Source organism: Vidua macroura, chromosome 33 (genome assembly GCF_024509145.1).
Source record: "Vidua macroura isolate BioBank_ID:100142 chromosome 33, ASM2450914v1, whole genome shotgun sequence".
Taxonomy (NCBI): Eukaryota; Metazoa; Chordata; class Aves; order Passeriformes; family Viduidae; genus Vidua; species Vidua macroura.
The window spans coordinates 535,925-558,176 of NC_071603.1; the positions used below are offsets into that span (position 1 = coordinate 535,925).

At 67.3% G+C, this 22,252-nt stretch overlaps 1 protein-coding gene across 1 annotated transcript; it reads right to left on the reverse strand.

Annotated features, from left to right (window-relative positions):
* Positions 1–19: 19 nt before the first annotated feature.
* On the reverse strand, positions 20–20,136 carry PC (pyruvate carboxylase). The gene is given in 33 exon segments (XM_054001808.1): positions 20–1,214; positions 1,642–1,782; positions 2,681–2,827; positions 2,829–2,894; positions 2,896–2,931; positions 3,852–4,031; positions 4,501–4,745; positions 5,354–5,603; positions 6,406–6,429; positions 6,431–6,647; positions 7,458–7,614; positions 8,071–8,306; positions 9,488–9,563; positions 10,388–10,532; positions 11,380–11,562; positions 12,263–12,425; positions 13,655–13,695; positions 13,697–13,726; positions 13,728–13,775; positions 14,688–14,723; positions 14,725–14,796; positions 14,798–14,844; positions 15,623–15,740; positions 16,745–16,861; positions 16,863–16,900; positions 17,570–17,624; positions 17,626–17,685; positions 17,687–17,731; positions 18,671–18,721; positions 18,723–18,851; positions 20,003–20,071; positions 20,073–20,111; positions 20,113–20,136. Coding segments are annotated over 33 exon segments (3,534 nt in total). The 3' UTR covers positions 20–965.
* Positions 20,137–22,252: the final 2,116 nt, after the last annotated feature.

Below are 22,252 nucleotides of genomic sequence, written 5' to 3' on the forward strand. Positions count from 1 at the left end.
CCCTCCCCCACACCACAGGTGCCGTTAGTCCAGTTTTTATTGCCCGGGACCCCCCAAAACGGGGGATGGGGGAGGGGGTGCGTGGGGGAGGGGCGGCCCCTCCCTCTCCAGTTCGTTGCCCCGCAGGGAGGGGGGAGGGGCGGCCCCTCCCCCCACAAAGTCCAGTTCAAGTCCCGCCTTTGGTCACAGGCTCCGCCCCCTCCCCTCCCCTCCCCCACCCCCGGGGGCGTTTGGCAAAAGCAGAAGGGGGGGGATGGGGGGGGGATGGGGGAGGGGCGGCCACACCCACCCGACCCCTCCCCCCCCCCCAAAAAATCCTCCAGATCCCCCTAAGGCAGCTTGGCAGGGATGGGGGGAGGGTGGGGGCTCCCCCCAAAGTGCGAGGGGACCCCCAAAAATGGGGGGTGGGGGTGGGGGGGTTGGCCGGCTCAAAATCGGGGGGGGGGGAACAAAATCGGGGGGGGGGGCGCCCCGCAGGAAATGAAGCCCCTCCCCCAAAAAGGGGGTGACCCCCTCCAAACTCTGCTCCAACCCCCCCAAGAAGTTTCAGCCCCCAAATATGGGGGGAAATGCCCAAAAAATGGGGGGGGGACGACCCCAATTATTGGGTGTGGCCCCCCCCCATATGGATCGTACCACCCTAAAAAAGGACCCGCCCCCTTAATGAGCGACCCCCCCCCCCTCAAATTAGGGTTCCCCCCCCCAAAAATGAGGTGTTCCCCCCAAAGCGGGACCCCCCCTTCACGGGGCACCCCTTAATTAAGACGTGACCCCTCCCCTAATTAAGACACGCCCCCCCCCATTAAGGCCTTGTTGTACCGCCGGCCCCCGCCAGGGGGCGCCACCCACGGGGGGGGGCTCTTAAAGGGGCCACGCCCCATTTTTGCGGGGTCGTTTCCGGGGGAGTTTTGGGGTTACTTGGGGGGGATTTTTTTTTTTTTGGGGGGGGGGGAACCCCCCAAAAACTACTCGATCACGGCGATGAGGTCTTCGCCCTCGAGGCTGAGCCCGGGGCGCACGTGGAGCTTGGTGACTTTGCCCCCCACGGGCGCCGTCACCACGGTCTCCATCTTCATGGCGCTCAGGACGCACAGGGGGTCGCCCTTGGCCACCGTGGTCCCCTCCTTGACCCGGACCTCCACCACCTCCCCGGGCATCGGGGCCCCCACCTGGCCCTTGGCGCCCTTCTCGGCCTTGGGGTGCACGTGCATCTCCTGGGGGGGGGGAACGGGGGGGGTCAGGGGTCAGCTGGGACATTGGGGGGTCACCAGAGTCACCCCCGTGTCCCCCCAAAGTCACCCCCGTGTCCCTAAAGTCACCCCCGTGTCCCCCAAAGTCACCCCCATGTCCTCCAAAACCACCCACGTGTCCCCCAGAGCCACCCCCGTGTCCCCCAGGGTCACCCCCGTGTCCCCCAAGCCCCCCAAATCCCCCCCAAACCCTCCCAAACCGCCCCAAATCCCCTCGAATCACCCCCAAATCACCCCAAACCCCCCTGAATCCCCTCCAAACCCCGCCAAACCCCCCCCAATCCCCCTCAAATCACCCCAAACCCCCCCAAATCCCCCCAGAATCACCCCCAAACCCTGCCCAGATCCCCCCCAAGCCCCCCCAAGCCCCCCATGCCCGCTGCCCGCCCACCTTGAGCGCCTGCGTGTCCCGGACCAGGATGGATCTCAGCTGCCCGTTGAGCTCGAAGAAAACCTCGCGCTGCCCGGCCGCGTTCAGGTCACCGAGCGCCAGCGCCTTGATGTGCAGCGTCTTCCCCCGCTCCAGCTCCACCTGTGTGTAAACGGGGTGTAAACTGTGTGTAAACCCTGTGTAACTGGTGTGTAAATCCTGTGGAACTGGTGTGGAACTGGTGTGTAAATCCTGTGTGACTGGTGTGTAAATCCTGTGTAACTGGTGTGTAAACCCTGTGTAACTGGTGTGTAAACCCTGTGTAACTGGTGTGTAAATCCTGTGTGACTGGTGTGGAACTGGTGTGTAACTGGTGTGGAACTGGTGTGGAACTGGTGTGGAACTGGTGTGTAAATCCTGTGTGACTGGTGTGGAACTGGTGTGGAACTGGTGTGTAAATCCTGTGTGACTGGTGTGTAAGGGATGTGCAGCGTCTTCCCCCACTCCAGCTCCACCTGCGCGTAAACGGGGTGTAAACTGTGTGTAAACCCTGTGTAACTGGTGTGTAAATCCTGTGGAACTGGTGTGGAACTGGTGTGGAACTGGTGTGGAACTGGTGTGTAAGGGATGTGCAGCGTCTTCCCCCGCTCCAGCTCCACCTGCGCGCAAACGGGGTGTAAACCCTGTGTAACTGGTGTGTAAATCCTGTGGAACTGGTGTGTAAATCCTGTGTGACTGGTGTGTAAGGGATGTGCAGCGTCTTCCCCCGCTCCAGCTCCACCTGCGCGCAAACGGGGTGTAAACCCTGTGTGACTGGTGTGTAACTGGTGTGGAACTGGTGCATAAAGAGTGTGTAACTGGTGTGTAAGGGAGGTGCAGCCTCTCACCACGCTTGCACAGGGCTGGGCAAGGAGTTCCAGGTGTGCACAAGTCCCAGTCCCTCCCAGTCCCTCCCAGTGTCCCCCAATCCCCTCCCAGTCCCTCCCAGTCCCCTCCCAGTCCCTCCCAGTGCCCCCCAATCCCCTCCCAGTCCCTCCCAGTGCCCCCCAGTCCCTCCCACCTCGAACTCCTCGGCGATGGCGGGCCCCTCGAGGAAGAGGCGGGTGCCCAGGCAGGCCACGGGCCCGAAGGTGCTGCTGAAGGTGCGGAACTCGTCGTAGACCTTGGGGTAGAGCGCGGCCGAGAGCAGATCCTCGGGGCTGGGGGGGGGCCCCGTGCCGCGCCCCCAGCTCCCGGCTCAGCGCCTCGAAGTCCAGGGGGGGCAGCGACGCCCCCCGGGCGCCCCTCGACCCGCGGCAGCTCCTTCAGCACCTGCGGGCACCGGGGGGTCGGTGTGCGGGCAGGGGCACCGTGGCAGTGGGGCGGGAGACATGGCAGTGGGGCAGGGACGTGGCAGTGGGGCAGGGACGTGGAAATGGGGCAGGGACACGGCAATGGGGCAGGGACACCGTGGCAGTGGGGCAGGGACGTGGAAATGGGGCAGGGACGTGGAAATGGGATGAGGGACACCATGGCAGTGGGGCACAGGACATGGCAATGGGGCAGGGACGTGGCAATGGGGTGGGGACATGGAAATGGGGCAGGGACACCGTGGCAGTGGGGCAGGGACGTGGCAGTGGGGCAGGGACACCGTGGCAATGGGGCAGGGACGTGGCAATGGGGCAGGGACACCATGGCAGTGGGGCACAGGACATGGCAATGGGGCAGGGACACTGTGGCAATGGGGTGTTGGCATGGCAACCATCATTCAAAGCCCTGCTAGGCTTGGGTGCCATGGCAACAACCATCAGGAGCTGTTGCTAGGGCTGATCGCCATGGTAACCATCACTAGAAGCCGTTGCCAGGGCTCAGTACCATGGTAACCATTTCCAGGACCCGTTGCTAGGCTCGATTGCCACGGCAACCACCATTAGGAGTCATTGTTAGGCGTGGGTGCCATGGCAACCAGTGATGGAGATGGCGGCAGGCACCACAGCATCCTGTTGCCATGGCAACAGCCTCCAGTACATCCTCCCAGTCCCTCCCACTGCATCCCAGTCCCTCCCAGTGCCATCCCAGTCCCTCCCAGTGCCATCCCAGTGCCACCCCACTCCTCTCCCAGACCTTCCCAGTCCCTCCCAGTCCCTCCCACCGCATCCCAGTCCCTCCCAGTGCCATCCCAGTGCCACCCCACTCCTCTCCCAGACCTTCCCAGTCCCTCCCAGTCGCTCCCAGTGCCCAGCAGGACGCACCCGGGAGCGGAAGGGCTCGGGGAAGCCGCCCGGGGGGACCCCGATGTGTCCCTGCAGGAACTCCACCACGCTCAGGGGGAAGGAGAGCTCGTCCGCCCGCGCCTCGACCTCCTCCCGCGACAGCCCGTTCTGCACCATGAACTGCGCCAGGTCCCCCACCACCTTCGAGGTCGGCGTCACCTGCGGGGCACCGGGGTCACCAGGGGTCACCAGGGGTCACCTTGGGGTCACCTCGAGGTCACCAGGGGTCACCAGGGGTCACCTCACACTCAACTCCTGGGTTAACTCGTGGAGCAACTTGGGGTCACCAGCTCTTGGGTCACCTCATGGGTTGGCATGGGGGGAACTCTTGGGGTCATCTCAGGGGTCATCCCATGGGTCAGCTCGGGGGGACCCTCATGGCTCACCTCGGGGGTCACCACATGACCACCCTCGCTGCAACACCCACCCACGGAGCCCACCCACCCCACAGGGATCCTCCACGCCACGGACACCATCTGCCCCACGGAGACCCTCTCTCGGAGACCGCCCACGCCACGGGCACCACCCAGTGGGCATCACCCACCCCACGGACACCCTTCTGCGGAGACCCCCTCCCCACCCCACGGACACCCTTCTGCACCCCACGGAGCCCCCAGGGCCGCCCCACCTTGATGAGGTCCCCGAGCAGCTTGTTGGCCTCGGTGTAGGCCTTCTTGACCTCCTTGAACTTGTGTCCCAGCCCCATGGCGTGGGCCTGGAAGTGCAGGTTGGTGTACTGCCCGCCCGGGATCTCGTTCTCGTAGACGTCGGCGTTGCCGGACTTCATGGTGGCCGTGCAGTCGAAGGCGGCGTAGAGGCCCCGCGCCGCCTCCCAGTACTCGCTGTACTCGAAGACGCGCTCCAGATCGATGCCTGGGGACAAGGGGACACCGTGGGGACACCGTGGGGACACCGTGGGGACACCGTGGGGGTGTGGCGTGGGGGGCATCGTGGTTTGGGGATGGAGCTACGGCTGTGGTGGCACGTCCGTGACCACTGTGGCTCCTCAAAGCCTTGGTGACACCTCCGAACCCTTGGTGGCCGCTCAAATCCTCGTTGTCCCTCCAGGTCTTGATGTCCCCTACAACCCCTGTTGTCCCTCCAACCCTTGGTGGCACCTCCAAACCCTCGGTGGCACCTCAAATCCTCGTTGTGCCCTTCAATCCTCGGTGACATCTCAAACCTTTGGTGTCCCTCCAAACCCCTGGTGTCCCTCCAAACCCCCGGTGTCACCCCAAATGCCCAATGTCACACCAAACCCCTGGTGTCACCCCAAACCCCCGGTGTCACCCCAAACCCTTGGTGTCACCCCAAACCCCTGGTGTCACCCCAAACCCCTGGTGTCACCCCAAACCCTCAGTGTCACCCCAAACCCCCGGTGTCACCCCAAACCCTCTGTGTCCCGCCAATCCCTGTTGTCACCCTCGGTGACCCCTCCACCCCTCGCTGTCCCTCCACCCGGGTGTCCCCCCTGTCCCCACCTGTGTCCAGGGGCGTCCCTCGAGCGCAGGCCACCACGGCGCCCATGCTGGGCTGGGAGGTCATGCCGGACATGGCGTCCACGGCCACGTCCACCACGTCGGCGCCGGCCTGGGCGGCCGCCAGCATGGAGGCCACGCCGGCGCCGGCCGTGTCGTGGGTGTGGACGTGCAGGGGCACCTCGGGGTGCTGCTCCCGCAGGGCCCCCACCAGCAGCCGGGCGGCCGTGGGGGTCAGCAGCCCCGCCATGTCCTGGGGAGGGGTCACAGGGGGGTCACGGGGGTCACAGAGGGTCATGGGGGTCATGGGGACAGGGGGATCATGGGGGTCACGGGGATCACGGGGGTCACGGGGGGTTACGGGGGTCATAGGGGTCATGGGGGTCATGGGGACACAGGGGTCATGGGGGTCATGGGGGGTGTGGGGTCATGGGGGTTTAGGGGGTCATAGGGGTCATGGGGGTCACGGGGGCCATGGGGGGTCACAGGGGTCATGGGGGTCACAGGGGGGTGTGGGGACCCTCCCATGTCCCACCCCTCATCCACCCCAGCCTTGGACAACAGGGGAGCCCCAAATCCTCCCCAGCCCCCCAGGACCCCTAAATCCTCCCTCCCATCCCCCAAATTCCTTTCCCAATCCTGCCAGGAACCCCCAACCCCCCCCCCAGGACCCCTAAACCCCCCCAGGACCCCCTGAACCCCCCCCAGACCTCGATGCAGAGCAGGCGTGTCCCTGCTGCCACCAGCTCCGGGCCAACCCCATCCCATTTCCCCTAAATCCCCTTTCCCAATCCACCCCAGGACCCCGAAACCACCCCCAAACCCCCCCTCCAAGAGCCCCTGAGTTCCTCCCAGGACCCCCCAGATCCCCCCAGGACCCCCGAGTGCCCCCAGACCTCGATGCAGAGCAGGCGTGTCCCCGCTGCCACCAGCTCCGGGCCAACCCCATCCCATTTCCCCCAAACCCCCCCCCAGCAAATCCCCCCTAGCACCCTCAAATCCCTCCTAAACCCCCCCAGGACCCCCCCCCAGGACCCCCCGAACCCCCCCCAGACCTTGATGCAGAGCACGTGTGTCCCCCGCTGCCACCAGCTCGCGGGCCAGCCCCAGGTAGTACTCCAGGCTGTACTTGGTGCGCGAGGGGTCGGCCACGTCGCCGGTGTAGGAGAGCGCGGCCTCCACCACGGCGCCGGCGTTGCCCGCGGCCTCCACGCCCAGCAGCAGGTTGGGCACGTAGTTGAGGGCGTCGAAGACGCGGAAGATGTCCATGCCGTTGGCCACGGCCACCTCGCAGAACCTGGCGACGCGGGCGGCCGTCACGGGCGCGTCCCGCGGTGCCTCCTGCCCCGGCGTCGCTTTGGCCACGCGGGGTCCTTCGGGGGCTCGGCCCAGCCCCCGGGCTGGCGTGTCCCCGGTGTCCCCCAATGTCCCCCAATGTCCCCTGTCCCCCATCCCTCCGTGTCCCCAGCGTCCTCGGTCTCCCCATCTCTCCATGTCCCCCAGTGTCCCTCTCTGCCCCTCCATGTCCCCTGTCCCCCATGTCCCTCTGTGTCCCCAGTGTCCCCGTGGTGTCCCCAGGTCCTCGTGGTGTCCTCGCAGTGTCCCCATGTCCCTGAGGTGTCCCTGCGGTATCCCCTGTGTCCCCATGTCCCCGTGGTGTCCCCGTGTCCCTGCAATGTCCCCCATGTCCCTGTGGCCCGCAGTGTCCCCGTGGTGTTGTTGTGGTGTCCCCGCGGTGTCCCTGTGGTATCCCTGTAGTGTCCTCACGGTGTCCCCACGTCGTCCCCTTGTCCCTGAGGTGTCCCTGTGGTGTCCCTGTGGTGTCCCCCACGTCCCCACATCCCCATATCCCGGTGGTGTCCCCGCGGTGTCTCCATGTCCCCACGGTGTCCCTGTAGCATCCCTGTGGTGTCCCCTGTGTCCCCGTGGTGTCCCCCGCAGTGTCCCCCATGTCCCCATGTCCCCGTGTCCCCACAGTGTCCCCGTGGTGTCCCTGCAGTGTCCCCCGTGTTCCCCATGTCCCCCGTGTCCCCGCGGTGTCCCCGTGGTGCCCCCATGTCCCCATATCCCCGTGGTGTCCCCGTGTCCCCGCGGTGTCCCCGCGCACCGGTGCACCACGTTGTCGGGGTAGTTGGTGTAGCCCACGGCGTTGGCGCCGCGCAGAAGCATCTGGAAGGGGATGTTGGGGATGAGGCGCCGCAGCTCCCGCAGCCGCTCCCAGGGACACTCGTGCAGGAAGCGCATGGCCACGTCGAAGGTGGCACCTGGGGACACGCCCGGCTCTCAGACACGCCCCCCGCGGGCAAGCCACGCCCGTCATGTGGCAGCCACGCCCGTCACATGAGAGCCACGCCCATCACAGGACAGCCACGCCCGTCACATGAGAGCCACACCCCTCCATTCAAGCCCTGTGCTTACCCCCTCGGCCACACCCTATGAAACCCCTCCCCTCACTGTCCCACCCCATTAAGCCCCTCCCTCCACTCCCACACCCCATGAAGCCCCTCCCATGTCTGCCACACCCCCATGAAGCCCCTCCCCTTGCTGCCACACCCCATTATGCTCCTCCCCTCACTGCCACACCCCTAATGAACCCCTCCCCTCACTGCCCCACCCCACCAAGCCCCTCCCCTCACTTCCCCACCCCGCCAAGCCCCTCCCTCCACCCCCACCCCACCAAGCCCCTCCCCTGGCTGCCCCGCCCCGCGCCCCGCCCGCACCTCCCCAGGTCTCCATGCTGCACAGGGGGCTGAGCGCGTGGGCCGCGAAGGGCGCGACGCGGGCGAGGTCGCGGGTGCGGACGCGCGTGGCCAGCAGGGACTGGTGGGCGTCGCGGAAGGTGGTGTCGGTGAGCAGCAGCCCCCGGTGCCGCCGCAGCGCCCGCGCGAAGCCCCCGGGGCCCTCCCGCTGCAGCACGGCCCGCAGCCCCGCGGGCGGCGCGCCTGCGGGCACAGAGCGGGCAGTGAGGGGTCGGGGGGGCAGCGAGGGGTCAGCGAGGGGCAGCGAGGGGCAGCGAGGGGCAGCGAGGGGTCAGCGAGGGGTCAGGGGGGCAGAGAGGGGCAGTGAGGGGTCAGCGAGGGGCAGCGAGGGGCAGCGAGGGGTCAGGGGGGCAGTGAGGGGCAGTGAGGGTCAGCGAGGGGCAGCAAGGGTCAGTGAGCGGGCAGTGAGGGGCAGTGAGGGGCAGTGAGGGGTCAGGGGGGCAATGAGGGGTCAGTGAGGGTCAGCGAGGGGCAGCAAGGGTCAGTGAGCGGGCAGTGAGGGGTCGGGGGGGCAGCGAGGGGTCAGCGAGGGGCAGCGAGGGGTCAGGGGGGCAGCGAGGGGCAGGGAGGGGTCAGTGAGGGGCAGCGAGGGGTCAGGGGGGCAGTGAGGGGCAGCGAGGGGTCAGCGGTCAGCGAGGGGCAGCAAGGGGTCAGGGGGGCAGTGAGGGGTCAGGGGGGCAGGGAGGGGTCAGGGGGGCAGTGAGGGGCAGTGAGGGGCAGCGAGGGGCAGCAAGGGGTCAGGGGGGCAGTGAGGGGTCAGTGAGGGGCAGCGAGGGGTCAGGGGGGCAGTGAGGGGTCAGTGAGGGGCAGCGAGGGGTCAGGGGGGCAGGGAGGGGTCAGGGGGGCAGTGAGGGGCAGCGAGGGGTCAGGGGGGCAGTGAGGGGCAGTGAGGGGGCAGTGAGGGGTCAGCGGTCAGTGAGGGGCAGTGAGGGGCAGAGAGGGGCAGTGAGGGGTCAGTGAGGGGCAGGGAGGGGTCAGGGAGGGGTCAGCGGTCAGTGAGGGGCAGAGAGGGGTCAGGGGTCAGTGGGGGGGGTACGGGGTCAGGAAGGGGGTGACCGAGGGTGGCACCGGGGGGGCTCAGGGGGTGGCACACGCCCAGGGCACAGCGGGCACCGGCCACGTTGTGACAAGGACAGGCCAGGGACGCCACGGACACCCTGGGGACACCCTGGGGTCACCCTGGGGTCACTCTGGGGACACCCTGGGGACACCACGGACACCCTGGGGACACCACAGACACCCTGGGGACACCCTGGGGTCACCCTGGGGTCACCCTGGGGACACCCTGGGGACACCCCGGGGTCACCCTGGGGACACTCTGGGGTCACCCCGGGGTCACTCTGCGCCCGTGCCCCCCACTCACCCATGGGCACCGGGGGGGGGGGTGGGCTCCACCAGCGCCGCCTTGGCCTTCACGGGCAGGGGGGTGCTGGGCCCGTTCACCATCACGTGACCTGGGGGGGGGACAGGTGTGACAGGGGGGTGACAACGCCAGGGACCCCCCCCCAAACCCCCTCAGAGACGCCCAGAGCCCCTCCCCAAGAGCCCCCCAAACCCTTCCCGGCCTCTGCCAGGCTCCTCTAAAACCCCACAGGAGAGGGGTTTTTTTTTTTGGGGGGGGTTTTCTCACACCTGGGCACACCTGGGGGGGGACAAACCCCACACCTGGGGACACCTCGGGAGAATCCCTACCTCACCTGGGGACACCCGGGGTGAGGGAACCTCACACCTGGGCACACCTGGAGGGGACAAACCCCACACCTGGGGACACCTGGGGACCCTTGGACACACCTGGGGCGGGACAAACCCCACACCTGGGGACACCTGGGGACCCTTGGACACACCTGGGGCGGGACAAACCCCACACCTGGGGACACCTGGGGACCCTTGGACACACCTGGGGCGGGACAAACCCCACACCTGGGGACACCTGGGGACCCTTGGACACACCTGGGGGGGGACAAACCCCACACCTGAGGACACTTGGGGACCCTTGGACACACCTGGGGGGGGACAAACCCCACACCTGGGGACACCTGGGGACCCTCGGACACATCTGGGGGGGGACAAACCCCACACCTGGGGACACTTAGGGACCCTCGGACACACCTGGAGAGGACAAACCCCACACCTGAGGACACCTGGAGATACCTGGGCTGGCTTCCTCCGCCCCGTGGGGGCCCAGGCGTGTCCACAGAACCCCCCAAAATCCCTCGCAGCCCCCCGGGTGCCCCCCCAGGTGCCGCCCCAGGTGCCCCCCGGGTGCCCCCGCGCTGACCCAGGTAGTGCAGCAGTTTCTGGGCGCGGTTCTGGCCCGGGCGCAGGTGGAAGAGCTCGGGGTTCTCGTCGATGAACTGCGTGTCGGCCGCGCCCGCCAGGAACTGCGGGTGGGCCAGCACGTTCTGCAGGAAGGGGATGTTGGTCTGCGGGGACACAGCGGCGTCAGGGGGACACCCAGAGCCCCCCCAGAGCTGGGCCGGGGGCTGGGGGCGCCCGCAGCACCCCCAGAACCTCGGGGCGGGGGAGAAAGAGGCGCCGAAAGCCTCGTGTGGGGCAAGGGGGGGACGTCAGGAGACCCTAAACCCACTTGGGGGACATCAGGAGACCCTAAATCCACTTGGGGGATGTCAGGACACCCCTAAATCCACTTGGGGGACGTCAGGACATCCCTAAATCCACATGGGGCAGATCAGGACACCCCTAAACCCACTTGGGGGACATCAGAACACCCCTAAATCCACATGGGGGACGTCAGGACATCCCTAAATCCACTTGGGGAACATCAGGAGCCCCTAAATCCACTTGGGGGATGTCAGGACACCCCTAAATCCACTTGGGGGATGTCAGGACACCCCTAAATCCACTTGGGGGACGTCAGGACCCCCCTAAACCCACGAAGGACATCGAGACCCTCCCCAAATCCCTGTGCAGGGCACGGGGGGGGGGGTCACCCAGACTCCCCCAAACCCCTCATCCCCCCCCCCAAATCCCCCAAACCCTCTCATGCTCCACCCCAAAACTCCCCCCCAAACCCTTCACGTGTCACACAGGACCCCCCCCCCCCCCCCAAGACCCCCAAACCCCTCCTGGGTCACGCCAGCTTCCCCCCAACCCCTCGTGCCCCCCAGGGACCCCCCAATACCTCCCACACCCCTCCAACGTCACCCCAGGACCCCCCAAATCCCTTCCTGCACCGTTTCCCTCCCCCAAACCCCCTCGTGCACCCCCTGAACCCCCTCCCCGGACCCCCCCGGACCCCCCCGGCCCCACCTTGACCCCTCGGATGCGGAACTCGGCCAGCGCCCGGCTCATCTTGGCTGCGGCCGCCGGCTGGTCCGGCCCGTGGGCCACCACCTTGACCAGCAGGGAGTCGTAGTGGGGCGAGATCAGAGCGCCCTGGAACGCCGAGGCCCCGTCCAGGCGGATCCCCATCCCCTCCCCGGAGCGGAACACCTGCGGGGAGGCACCCCCAGAGCCTGAGACAGCCCGGAACGCAACGGGAACGCCCCAAAATCCAATGGGAACAGCCCGGAACGCAACGGGAACAGCCCAAAATCCAATAGACACCCCAAAATCCAATGGAAATGCCCCAAAATCCAATGGGAACAGCCCAAAATCCGACGGGAACAGCCCGGAATGCAACGGGAACGCCCTGGAATCCAATGGGAACAGCCCAGAACTCCACAGACACCCTGGAATCCTATAGATACCCCAAAATCCAATGGAAACACCCCAGAACCCTATAGACACCTGGTGTCCTGGCGGGTCCCAGGGCTGTCCCCACCCCTGTGTCCCAGTGTCCCAGGTGTCCCAGTGTCCCGGGGTCCCAGGGCTCTCCCCATCCCAGGGCTGTCCCCACCCCGGGGTCCCGGTGTCCCGGATCTGTCCCCATCCCAGGGCTGTCCCCACCCCGGTGTCCCAGTGTCCCCAGGTGTCCCAGTGTCCCGGGGTCCCAGGGCTCTACCCCATCCCGGGGCTGTCCCCACCCCGGTGTCCCGAGGCTGTCCCCACCCCGGTGTCCCCGGTGTCCCGGCGTCCCGGTGTCCCGGGGCTGTCCCCCATCCCAGGGCTGTCCCCACCCCGGGGTCCCGGTGTCCTGGCTGGTCCCAGGGCTGTCCCCACCCCGGGGTCCCGGTGTCCCGGGGTGCCACACCTCGATGCGGCCGGTGTCGGGCTGGAAGCCGCGCGCGGGGTCCTCGGTGGTGACGCGGCACTGGATGGCGCAGCCGTTGACGCGGATCCGCTCCTGCTGCAGCCCCAGCTCCGGCAGCGAGCGGCCCGCGGCCACCTGCAGCTGCGCGTGCACCAGGTCCACGCTGGGGACACGGGGACACGGGGACATGGGGGTCAGGGGGACACGGGGACAGTGGGGTCAGGGGGACACAGGGACAGTGGGGTCAGGGGGACACGGGGACACGGGGTCAGGGGGACACGGGGACATTGGGGTCAGGGGGACACGGGGACACGGGGTCAGGGGGACACGGGGACATGGGGTCAGGGGGACACAGGGACAGTGGGGTCAGGGGGACACGGGGATATGGGGTCAGGGGGACACGGGGACATTGGGGTCAGGGGGACACGGGGACACAGGGGACACGGGGACATTGGGGTCAGAGGGACATTGTGGTCAGGGGGACAGTGGGGTCAGGGGGACACGGGGACATGGGGGTCAGGGGGACATTGGGGTCAGGGGGAGACAGGGACATTGGGGTCAGGGGGACACGGGGACACGGGGTCAGGGGGACACGGGGACAGTGGGGTCAGGGGGACACGGGGACATGGGGTCAGGGGGACACAGGGACAGTGGGGTCAGGGGGACACGGGGGACATGGGGTCAGGGGGACACGGGGACATGGGGTCAGGGGGACACAGGGACAGTGGGGTCAGGGGGACACGGGGACATGGGGTCAGGGGGACACGGGGACATTGGGGTCAGGGGGACACGGGGACACGGGGGGACACGGGGACATTGGGGTCAGAGGGACATTGTGGTCAGGGGGACAGTGGGGTCAGGGGGACACGGGGACATGGGGGTCAGGGGGACATTGGGGTCAGGGGGACACAGGGACAGTGGGGTCAGGGGGACACGGGGACACGGGGACAGTGGGGTCAGGGGGACATTGGGGTCAGGGGGACATTGGGGTCAGGGGGACATGGGGGGACATGGGGACATTGGGGTCAGGGGGACATGGGAACAGTGGGGGACATGGGCTCAGGGGGACATGGGGACACGGGGACAGTGGGGGACAATGGGGGACAGTGGGGCCACGGGGTCGGGGGGTACAGGGGACACACGGGGACAATGGGGGGACACGGGGTTAGAGGGCACAGGCACCCAGGGACAATGGGGGACCATGGGTGGGGACACGGCGGTCCCTACGCCATTATTAGGGTCCCCCCCCACTGTTTGTGGGTCCCCCTGCCATTTTTGGGGTTCCCCTGCCGTTTTTGTGGCCCCCCCTGCCATTTTTGGGGTCCCCCCTGCCATTTTTGGGTTCCCCTGCCATTTCTGGGGTCCCCCCGCCGTGCCGGGGCCCCGGCTCACTCGGTGATCTCCTCGGTGACCGTGTGCTCCACCTGCAGCCGTCGAGTTCACCTCGATGAAGTAATAGTCCCCCGCTCTGGTCCACCAGGAACTCCACGGTGCCGGCGTTCTCGTAGCCCACCTGGGACCCCCGGCCCGCGCGTGAGGGGGCCCGGGCGCCCCGCAGCTCCTGGGCCCCTCCCCAGCCCCAGCTCCCCCCATGGTCCCCCCCTGGGGTCCCCCAGTGTCCCCCTGGGGTGCTGCCCTTGTTCTCCTGCTGCCTCCATGTTCTCCAGATCCCCCCGTGTCCACCTGTGACCCCCCAGTGTCCCCCTGAGCCCCCCCAATGTCCCCCTGAGCCCCCCAATGTCCCCCTGAGCCCCCCAGTGTCCACCTGGGTCTGTCCCTGTCCACCTGGGTCCCCCGATGTCCTCCCAGGATGTCACTCCCATTCTCCCAGGGTGTCCCCCACTGTCCCCTGGCTGTCCCCCACACTGTCCCCGCGCTGTCCCCACACTGTCCCCAGGCTGTCCCTGCTGTCCCCAGGCTGTCCCCTGGCTGTCCCTGGGCTGTCCCCACACTGTCCCCAGGCTGTCCCCAGGCTATCCCCGGGCTGTCCCCGCGCTGTCCCCACACTGTCCCCACTGTCCCCACGCTGTCCCCAGGCTGTCCCCAGGCTGTCCCCTGGCTGTCCCTGCTGTCCCCGGGCTGTCCCCTGGCTGTCCCCAGGCTGTCCCCAGCTGTCCCCCACACTGTCCCCACTGTCCCCACGCTGTCCCCACGCTGTCCCTGCTGTCCCCTGGCTGTCCCAGCTGTCCCCTGGCTGTCCCTGCTGTCCCCAGGCTGTCTCCTGGCTGTCCCTGCTATCCCCCGCGCTGTCCCTACACTGTCCCCCACGCTGTCCCCACGCTGTCCCCAGGCTGTCCCCTGGCTGTCCCTGCTGTCCCCCAGGCTGTCCCCAGCTGTCCCCACACTGTCCCCAGGCTGTCCCCTGGCTGTCCCCTGGCTGTCCCCAGGCTGTCCCCACTGTCCCCCTGCTGTCCCCGCGGGCCACCTGCCGGGCCAGGCGCACGGCGTCGTCGGCCAGGCGGGGCGCGGAGCTCCGGGGGGCAAGCCGCTGCGGCCGGGGCGATCTCCACGACCTTCTGGTGCCGGCGCTGCACCCGAGCAGTCGCGCTCGAAGAGATGCACCACGTTCCCGTGGGAGTCACCTGGGGGAGTAGGCACCCCAAAACTGGGACTGGGAACCCCCAAAACTGGGGCTGGGAACCCCGAAACTGGGGCTGGGAACCCTGAAATTGGGACTGGGAACCCCCAAAACTGGGGCTGGGAACCCTGAAACTGGGGCTGGGAACTCAAAAAATGGAACTGGAAAACCCAAAAATGGAACTGGGAACCCCAAAATGGAGACTGGGAACCCCAAAACTGGGGCTTGGGAACTCCAAAACTGGAACTGGGAACCCCAAAATGGGGCTGGGAACCCTGAAACTGGGGCTGGGAACTCAAAAAAATGGAACTGGAAACCCAAAAATGGAACTGGGAACCCAAAAAATGGAACTGGGAACCCCAAAAACTGGGGCTGGGAACCCTGAAACTGGGGCTGGGAACCCCAAAAATGGAACTGGGAACCCCAAAAATGTAACTGGGAACCCAAAAAGGAAACTGGGAACCCCAAAAAGGAACTGCAAACCCCTAAACTGGAACTGGAAACCCAAAAATGGAACTGGGAACCCCAAAATTGGGTCTGGGAACTCCAAAAAGGGAACTGGAACACCAAACATGGAACTGGGAACCCCAGAAATGGAACTGGAACCCCAAAACTGGGTCTGGGAACCCCAAAAAATGGACCTGGATATCCCCTAAAAGGAACCCTTGAAAGGGACACGTTTGTCCAGGTGTCCCCAGAGACCTCCCCGAAGGCCCTGAGGACCTCTCAGAGTCCCAGGGACCCCCCGAAAAAGCCCCAGGGACCCCCCAAAGTGGCCGTACCCAGGATCTGGACCTCGATGTGCCGCGGGCGCTCGATGAATTTCTCCACGAACAGATCCCCGTTCCCAAAGGCGGCCAAAGCCTCCGAGGTGGCGCGGGAGAAGTTCTCCTCCAGCTCCTGCGGGACCCCAAAAGTGGCTCCCCAAATTCCAGGGACCCCCAAATTCCAGGGACCCCCAAAACCCAGAGACCTCAAAACCCAGGGACCCCCAAATTCCAGGGACCCCCAAAAGCCAGCAGCCCCAAATTTCAGCGACCCCAAAACACAGGATATCCCTTCTTCAAGTTCCCCCCGAACGCAGGGGACCCCAAATCTTGGTGATCCTAAATCCAGCAATCCTAAATCCCAGGATAAGCCCCCCCCAGCCCAGCCCCAAACCAGGGATCCCAAATCCAGGGTCCCCAGAATTCCAGGGTCTTCCCAAACCTGGGATTCCCCCCCCCCCCCATCACATTACCCCAAAACCTGGGGTACCTCAAACACTGGGGTTGCCCCAAAATCCAGGGTCCCCCCACACTCCCATTTCGGTTCCTCCCAGGTCCAGGATTTGGGGTTCCCAAGGGTTGGGATTGCTGCGGATTTGGGGGTCTGGGGACATGAGAGCTCCTGGAATTTCGGGGTCCAAGGGGATTTGGAGTCCCAGGGATTGGGGCTTCTGGGAATTTGGGGTTCCTGGAGAGGCGCAGTCCTGGGGATTTGGGGTTTCTGGGATTTGATGTTGCTGGGGAATTTAATTTCCCAGCAATCTGGGGACTCGGGGGTATTTGGCATTCCTGGGGGATTTGGGATTTTGAGCGATTTGTGCTCCCGTGGATTTGGGTACTTGGGGGATTTGGGGCTCGGGGGGATTTGGGCTCCTGGGCGCTGGAATTCCAGGGGATTTGGGGTCCTGGAGGATTTGGGTCCTGGGGGATTTGGGTTCTGGGAGATTTGGGGTTCTGGGGAATTTGGGTCCTGGGGGATTTGGATCCTGGGGGATTTGGGTTCCTGGGCGCTGGAATTCCAGGGGATTTGGGGTTCTGGAGGATTTGGGTTCTGGGGGATTTGGATCCTGGGGGATTTGGGTTCCTGGGCGCTGGAATTCCAGGGGATTTGGGGTCCTGGGGGTTTGGGGTCGGTACCTGGGGGGCTCGGACCACCCTCATGCCGCGGCCCGCCGCGCCGCCGTGGGCGGCTTTGAGGATCACGGGGAACCCGACCCGGGCGGCGAAATCCTGAGCCTCGGCCAGCGCCGACACCTGGCGACGGCGTCCCCGGCACCACCCGGCACCCCTGCGGGCACGGCGGCTCAGAGACCCCGAAAATCCCCCCCAAAACTCCCCCCTGAAACCCCCCAAAATCCCCCCAGACCCCAAAAATCCCCCGGAGACCCCAGAAATCCCCCCAAACCCCAAAAATCCCCACCAAGACTAACAGAATTCCCCCAAGACTCCAGAACTGCCCCTGAGATTCCCCTAAAATCCCCCCAGACCCCCTGGGATCCCAAGACGCCCCCCTGAAAGCCCCAAATTCCTCACAGATCTCCCCCCTCAGCACCCCCAAATGGCACAAAGCCCCTGACTCCCTCTATCCCCCCCAAATCACCCTTGAACCCCCCCAAGCCCCCCTTTAACCCAACAAACCTCCCCTGGAGCCCCCCCAAACAACCCCATAACTCCTCCACAGCCCCCCAAATCCCCCATATCTCCCCCCAGTCACCTCCTAACTCCCCATATCCCCCCCAAATCCCCCTTGAACCCCCCCAAATCCTCCCCAAACTCCCCACAACCCCCCCAAATCCCCTTTAAACCCACCCAAATCCCCCTCGAACCCCCCAAACTGCCCATAACCCCCCCCCCAAAACCCCTTGGAGCCCCCCCCAAATCCCCATTTGAACCCCCCCAAAGTGCCCATAACCCTCCCTAAACCCCCTCTGAGCCCCCCCCCGGGACCCCCACCGCCGCGGCCGATGGCGATGGCCCGCGCCTCCACTTTGTCGCCCATCTTCCGGACCACCTCGGGCCGCCGGCCCCACGAAGCGCACGCCGGCGTCCAGGCAGGCCTGGGCGAAATCCGCCCGCTCCCGACAGGAACCCGTAGCCGGGGTGGATGGCATCGACCTCGTTCTCCTGGGCAAGCGCGGGTCAGCGGCTGCCCGGGCACCCCCGGGGGCTTTGGGGCCACTAGGGTACCCCTGGGGCCACCAGAACACCCCTGGGGCCACCAGAACACCTCCAGGGCAAGTGCGGGTCAGCGGCTGCCCGGGGCACCCCCGGGGGCCTTTGGGGCCACCAATGCACCCCTGGGGCCACCAGGACACCTCCAGGGCTTTGGAGGTCACAGGGCCACCAGGGCACCCCCAGGGGCTTTGAGGGGTGTCAGGGGGCCACCAGGACACCTCCAGGGCAAGCGTGGGTCAGTGGCTGCCTGGGCACCCCCAGGGGCTTTGGGGTCACCCCTCTGGGCACTGAGGAGGTCACAGGGCCACCAGGGCACCCCCGTGGGTTTTGGGGCTACCAGGACACCCCTGGGGGCATTGGAGGTCATGAGGCCACCAGCACACCCCTCTGGGCACTCAGGAGTCACGGGGCCACCCCAATGTCCCCAGACCCCCCCCACCCCCAAAGGGACACAGGGGGGTCATGAGAGCATCCCCTTACGGGGCCAAGGGACACCCCAGGTATGTCCCAGGTGTCTCCCAGCTGTCCCCAGCTGTCCCCAGGTGTCCCAAGCTGTCCCCAGGTGTGTCCCCAGGTGCGTCCCAGGTGTCCCCAGCTGTCCCCAGGTGTCCAAGCTGTCCCCAGGTGATGTCCCCAGGTGCGTCCCAGGTGTCCCCAGCTGTCCCCAGGTGTGTCCCAGGTGTCCCCAGCTGTCCCCAGGTGTCCCCAGGTGTGTCCCAGGTGCCCCCAGCTGTCCCCAGGTGTGTCCCAGGTGTCCCCAGCTGTCCCCAGCCACGTCCCAGCTGTCCCCAGCTGTCCCCAGCCACGTCCCAGCTGTCCCCAGGTGTGTCCCAGGTGTCCCCAGCCGTGTCCCCCAGCTGTCCCCAGGTGCCCCCAGGTGCGTCCCACCTGTGCCACGCGGATGATGTCGGGGATGTGCAGGTAGGCCTGCACGGGGGGGCAGCCCCCGCCCCACCAGGTACGCCTCGTCCGCCTTCTGCCGGTGCATCTGGCCGGTGTCCTGCTCCGAGTACACGGCCACCGTGCGGATGCCCAGCTCTGTGCAGGCCCGGAACACGCGGATGGCGATCTCACCTGGGGACACGGGGACACGGGGACACAGGGACAATGGGGACAATGGGGACAATGGGGACATTGGGGACATTGGGGACAATGGGGACATTGGGGACACAGGGGCATCGGGGACATTGGGGACAATGGGGACATTGGGGACAATGGGGACATTGGGGATGTTGGGGACAATGGGGACATTGGGGGACGTTGGGGACGTTGGGGACGTTGGGGATATTGGGGACACGGGGACATTGGGAACACGGGGACATTGGGGACATCAGGGACATTGGGGACAATGGGGACATTGGGGACATTGGGGATATTGGGGACACGGGGGACACAGGGACATTGGGGATGTTGGGCACATCGGGGACATCGGGGACATTGGGGACATGGGAACATTGGGGACACAGGGACAATCGGGGACATTGGGGACGTTGGGGACATCGGGGACATTGGGGACATTGGGGACACTGGGGATGTTGGGGACATTGGGGACACTGGAGATATTGGGGACTTTGGGGGACACTCTGGGGACATTGGGGACACTCTGGGGGACACCGGGGACATTGGGGACACTCTGGGGACATTGGGGACATGGGACAGGGACAGGGACACAGCTGCTGTGTGCATCCACAGCTCCGTGCAGGCAGATGGCGATCTCACCTGGGGACACGGGGACATTGGGGACACTCTGGGGACATTGGGGACATTGGGGACACTCTGGGGACTTTGGGGACACTGGGGACAGGGCTGTGATGGGGACAGGGCTGTGGGGACACGGGACAGGGACATGGGGACGCTGCGGGGACACGGCCACCGTGCGGATCCTCAGCTCCGTGCACCGCCCAGGACACGTGGATGGTGACTTCACCCCTGGGGACAGGGGGACACTGGGGACAGCCTGGGGACAGCCTGGGGACAGCCTGGGGACATGGGGACACTGGGGACAGCCTGGGGACACTCTGAGGACATGGGGACAGCCTGGGGACACCTTGGGGACACTCTGGGGACACTGCTTGGCAACCTCACCGGGGGCCACACGGGGTCGGGGGGGATTAAAGGGACATTGGGGGATCCGTAGGACACGGGGGGGCTCAGGGGCTTTGGGGTCTCGGGGGGTCTCGGGGGGGTCTCGGGGGGGGTCTCGGGCCGTGGCCAGGCCGCTCACCCCCGGTTGGCCACCAGGACCTTGCGCAGGGGCCGGTAGCTGACGGGCCGGGCGGGCCCGGGGGGGGCCCCGGAGCAGCCGCAGCCCCAGGAGGGGGCGGCCACCCGCGGGGGCGGCACAGCTGGAACATCTGGGGGGGGGGGGAAAAGGAGGGGGGGGTCAGTGCGAGCCCCCAGCCCCCCCCGGGGAGAACCCCCCCTCCCCTCCCCCACTCCCCTCTGCCCCAGTGACCTTTGACCCCCCCACACCCCAATTGACCAAAAAAGCCCCTGGGCTCCCCCCCCCCCCCCCGCCCCCGCTCCCCCCCTGCCCAGTGACCTTTGACCCCCCCCCGCTTTGATCTCCCCTCGCACGGGGGTCTCCCCCCAAAATCCCCCCCCCCCTTGCACGAGGATTTTTACACAATGCCCCCCCCCAGCCCCCCCCCCCCCTTTTGCACACTCAGGGTCCTGCCCGGGCCTGTCCCCCTTGCACAACCCCCCCCCTTGCACAACCCCCCCCTTGCACAACCCCCCCCTTGCACGGGAGCCCCCCCCCCCCGCACGAACCCCTCTCCCACCCCCCCCCATTCCCCCGGGACCCCCGTGCACAAATTCCCCCCCGTGCACAAATTCCCCCCCCCCCAACCTTCCGCACGACCCCCGCCCCCCCCCGCCCCCCCCCAGCCCCGGCACCGTCCCCGCGCTCTCGCCTGGCCGTGTCCTGTCCCCTCTCTCCGGTGTCCCTCCCTCCCGAGCCCCTCGCCGGTCCCGACCCCCCACCCCCCCCCCCACCCCCCCCCGGGCTCCCCCCGCCCCCTCCCGCAGCCCCCCGCCCCCTCCCCCGGTGAATCATTGACCGGGGGGGGGGCAAAGTCCGGCCGGGCCCGGGGGGCACCGGGGGGGCGGCACCGGTGGCGCCACTTTGGGGACACCGAGGGGACACCGAGGGCGAACTGGGAGCGCTGGTCCGCACTGGGGCTGTGGGGGCTCCGCAGGGGGGGCTCGGCCCTGTAGGGGGGTCCGGCCCGAGGGGGTCCCGGACACGACAGGGGGGCACGGGGGGGGGGGGTCTTGGGCCATAGAGGGGGTCCCAAAGGCGGGGGGTCCCACAGGGGGGGGTCTCAAAGGGGGGGTCCCAAAGCGGGGGGTGTCAAAGGGGGGGTCCCCAAAGCGGGGGAAAAGGGAGGGGTCTCAAAGGGGGGTCCCACAGGGGGGTCCCACAGGGGGGTCCCGGGCCCATAGGGGGATCCTGTGGGGGGTCCCCAATTCCGGGGTGTGCGTTCGGGGGGAGGTGGCGGGGGTCGCGGCGGGCGGGCGGCCCCTCCCCCCCCCCCCCCCCCCCGAGCGCTGCCCGCCCTCATGACGCGAGGGTCCTGTCGCGATAGTCGGGCGATCCGGGGGTCACGTGGTGCCCACCTCACCGCTCCCGCCACCGCCGCTTCCCCCCGCGTCCCGGCGGCCCCGCTGGCCCCGCCCCCCTCTGCCCCCATTGGCCGCCCGCCAGCGGACACGCCCACTGTCAGCGGGGGCCACACCCCTTTCCCCAAACGCGGCGCTTCATTGGCCCGGCCGCCTCCGCCCTCGCCTCGCTATTGGCTCAATCAAATGTCACGCATTCCTCAGGCCACGCCCCCTCCCTCCCGGCAGGAGGAGGCGTGGCTCCGTGACGTCACAGCCGAGCCTCCCGCTGCCATTGGCGGCTCCGCGGGCGCTGACGGGGCGGGGGCGGAGCCAAGGGGAGGGGCGGGGTCGGGTGATCTCACGTGGATGTTTGCAGGCCCCGCCCTTTCCCGGCCGTCCCGCCTGCGGTCCGCCCGCCGGCAGGGGGCGCGCTTTGCCGGCCATGACGGCGCTCTCTGGGCCGCCGGGAGCTCTCTACGGCCCCCGCCCCCTCCGGGGGTCCCCCCGCCATCCTGGGGGTCCCCCCGCCGCAGTCGGGCGCTCTGCGGCCGCTTCTGCCCCCTCAGGCAGCGGCTCTGCGCTTCCCCCCACACAGGGGAAGGAGCTGGGGCCTCCCTGCCCTTCAGGAGGGTGGCGGGCCTCTCCCCCCGCCCTCTAAGAAGCGTCCTACAGCCCCTCACCGCCTTTAGGAGGACATTCCACCCTGTAGGAGACCCTGACACTGGAGTGCGGGGGTGCAGAGCCCCCCAAAACGCTCCTCCCTCACGGGAACCCCCCCAGAACCCCTTACCCTTGCGCGGGGCGCTCCTGGGACTACAACTCCCGTCGTTCATCGCGCCGCTCCAGCCGCGCGCAGGCGCAGCT